Source organism: Arachis ipaensis, chromosome B01, assembly GCF_000816755.2.
Source record: "Arachis ipaensis cultivar K30076 chromosome B01, Araip1.1, whole genome shotgun sequence".
In the NCBI taxonomy this organism is placed as follows: Eukaryota; Viridiplantae; Streptophyta; class Magnoliopsida; order Fabales; family Fabaceae; genus Arachis; species Arachis ipaensis.
Window position 1 is genome coordinate 117,117,992 of NC_029785.2, and position 2,113 is coordinate 117,120,104.

Sequence of the window (2,113 nt, forward strand, 5' to 3'; positions counted from 1 at the left end):
AAATAAACAGACATAACATAAAAAGATAGTGCCGGTACCTTGAGTTTGTTGAAGGTAGGGTAAAGACATCACCATCGTAAATAACTTATTCTCTGGTTTGTCTGTTACAATTCCTCTCTATCACTAAGCTTTCACTTTTTATATACATACGTGAAAATAATATCTATCTAAATATACACATATGATATAATAAGAAATTTATTATTATTCATTCATTCATTCGATTCTTGTCTCTTCATTTTTCTAAGTCAATTTCAATAATTCATATGTTATAATAATATGACAGAGACACATGGAGAAGCCACCGGAGAATCAGTCCAGCCACTTGAAAAATAACTCCTCCACCACCGCCAACCACCACAAGCAAGAAGGAGTGAATAACAATGGCAACCGAACAAAGTACCGTGGCGTGAGGCAGAGGCAGTCAGGCCGTTACACGGCGGAGATAAGAGACCCTCAGTCCAAGAAGCAGCGGTGGCTCGGCACCTACACCACACCGGAGGAAGCTGCTCGTGCCTACGATGCCGCCGCCCGAGCCCTTCGCGGCCATAAGGCCTGGACCAATTTCCTCGATTACCCTACTAATAACAACAACGACCTCGAAAACCCTAACCCTTTTTTGTCTTTTTCTTCCTCCTCCAACATACTTCTTCTCCGATTTCTTCTGGACTTCATCAACTCCTCCTCCAACCCCTCTTTGGTCTTTTCCGCTCAGCAACTCTACGATCAGTTGTTGCTGAACGGAATAAGCAGCAGCAACAACAACAATAACTGCAGATTAACAGAGACAGTGTTCTCTCACGAGATTATGAGGAACGGTAATTATAATAACTCGGGTGTCCTTTTTGGTCATTTTCCCATGCAAACTGATTTTGATGGTGATTTTAATAATAAGAATAATAACTTTAGTAGTACTAATATGGTTGACAATGGTCATTTGATGGAAGAAGGAAGTGTGTTTCAGTGCCCTGAGATTCATAATCATCATCCTCATGATGAGGAGGATCTTCTTGCGGCATTCTGGATGGATGAAAGTAATACCAGTGTTGATGCGTTCAAATAAAAGTAATCTTTTTTAATTTGCTTTAATTTGGTTCCCATTGTTCTCTCTACTCTCTGTATTATTTTTACCTTTTGGATTCAAGGTTAGCCAGTATGTATCATTAATTAGTAGAGTATACGTAGCCACAAGTTTGTATGTTACATTCATGCATGTAATATATGCTGTGATACTTTAATTTCTCTGTATGTAGTATGTATGTATGCCACTAAGCACATCTAGCTAACTTATGAAATTAATGTTTGGTGATTATATTTTGTCAGTGCTAGCTGTCGTTACGTTTAGTCTGAACCCTAAATTTCGCCATTCAGTATAGGTTTAACTTTTTGTTTTGTTTTGTTTCGGTTATCAGTTTTGTCATTAGTTGAAGTTTTTAGTTTTCTTCGTAAAAAAAAAAAAAATATTATGTATATTTTGAAATTTTTATTTTCTTTTATAATATTTTTAGCTAATAATATCAAATCCCATGATAACTACAATTAATCCAATTGTCACACAATTTCCTCGTTCTCCTTTCTTTTTCCTATGTCACCATTCAATCATATCATTAATCTTTTGAAAAATTTTCATCCATGCATTTTCATTGTTCATGTTATTTATTTTCTTATATGGTCATCTGATCTCTTGTAAACTTGCAGTGATTAAGAATATTTCATGCCTTTATATTTATAACTTACGTAATATATATATTTTGCAGCACATCCAAATCTTCATAAAGAAAATGCATAAATTTCAAAATTTTAAAGACAAATTTTCTTATAACCAAAAACACAGAAATTATCTGATATTTATCATTTTTCTTTTGTTTTTTCTCTTTGACAATAAACACAAACTTTTTATATTGAACACAGAAATTTTAATTTGGAAGAGAAATATTATAAAAATACACAAAAAAATTGGATTTATGTATTTATTAAAATATAATTTTATGTTTAGTTTTGGTAGGATATATTATATCAGGTTAAGTTTCTTTTTTTACGAAATTTCTTTGTTTTTATAATAACAGTTTTTATTTTGTAGTAGTTAATAATTTATGTATTTCATGTTAATGAA

At 32.8% G+C, this 2,113-nt stretch overlaps 1 protein-coding gene across 1 annotated transcript; it reads left to right on the plus strand.

The window, feature by feature from the left end:
* On the plus strand, positions 293 to 1,063 carry LOC107611489 (ethylene-responsive transcription factor LEP-like). Its single transcript, XM_016313409.1, has one exon. It carries the CDS (start codon positions 293 to 295, stop codon positions 1,061 to 1,063), a length of 771 nt encoding a protein of 256 aa, XP_016168895.1.

Bases quoted from the DNA above. Each gene is read 5' to 3' on its own strand.
- LOC107611489 (XM_016313409.1), top strand. From the start codon at position 293: ATGGAGAAGCCACCGGAGAATCAGTCCAGCCACTTGAAAAATAACTCC.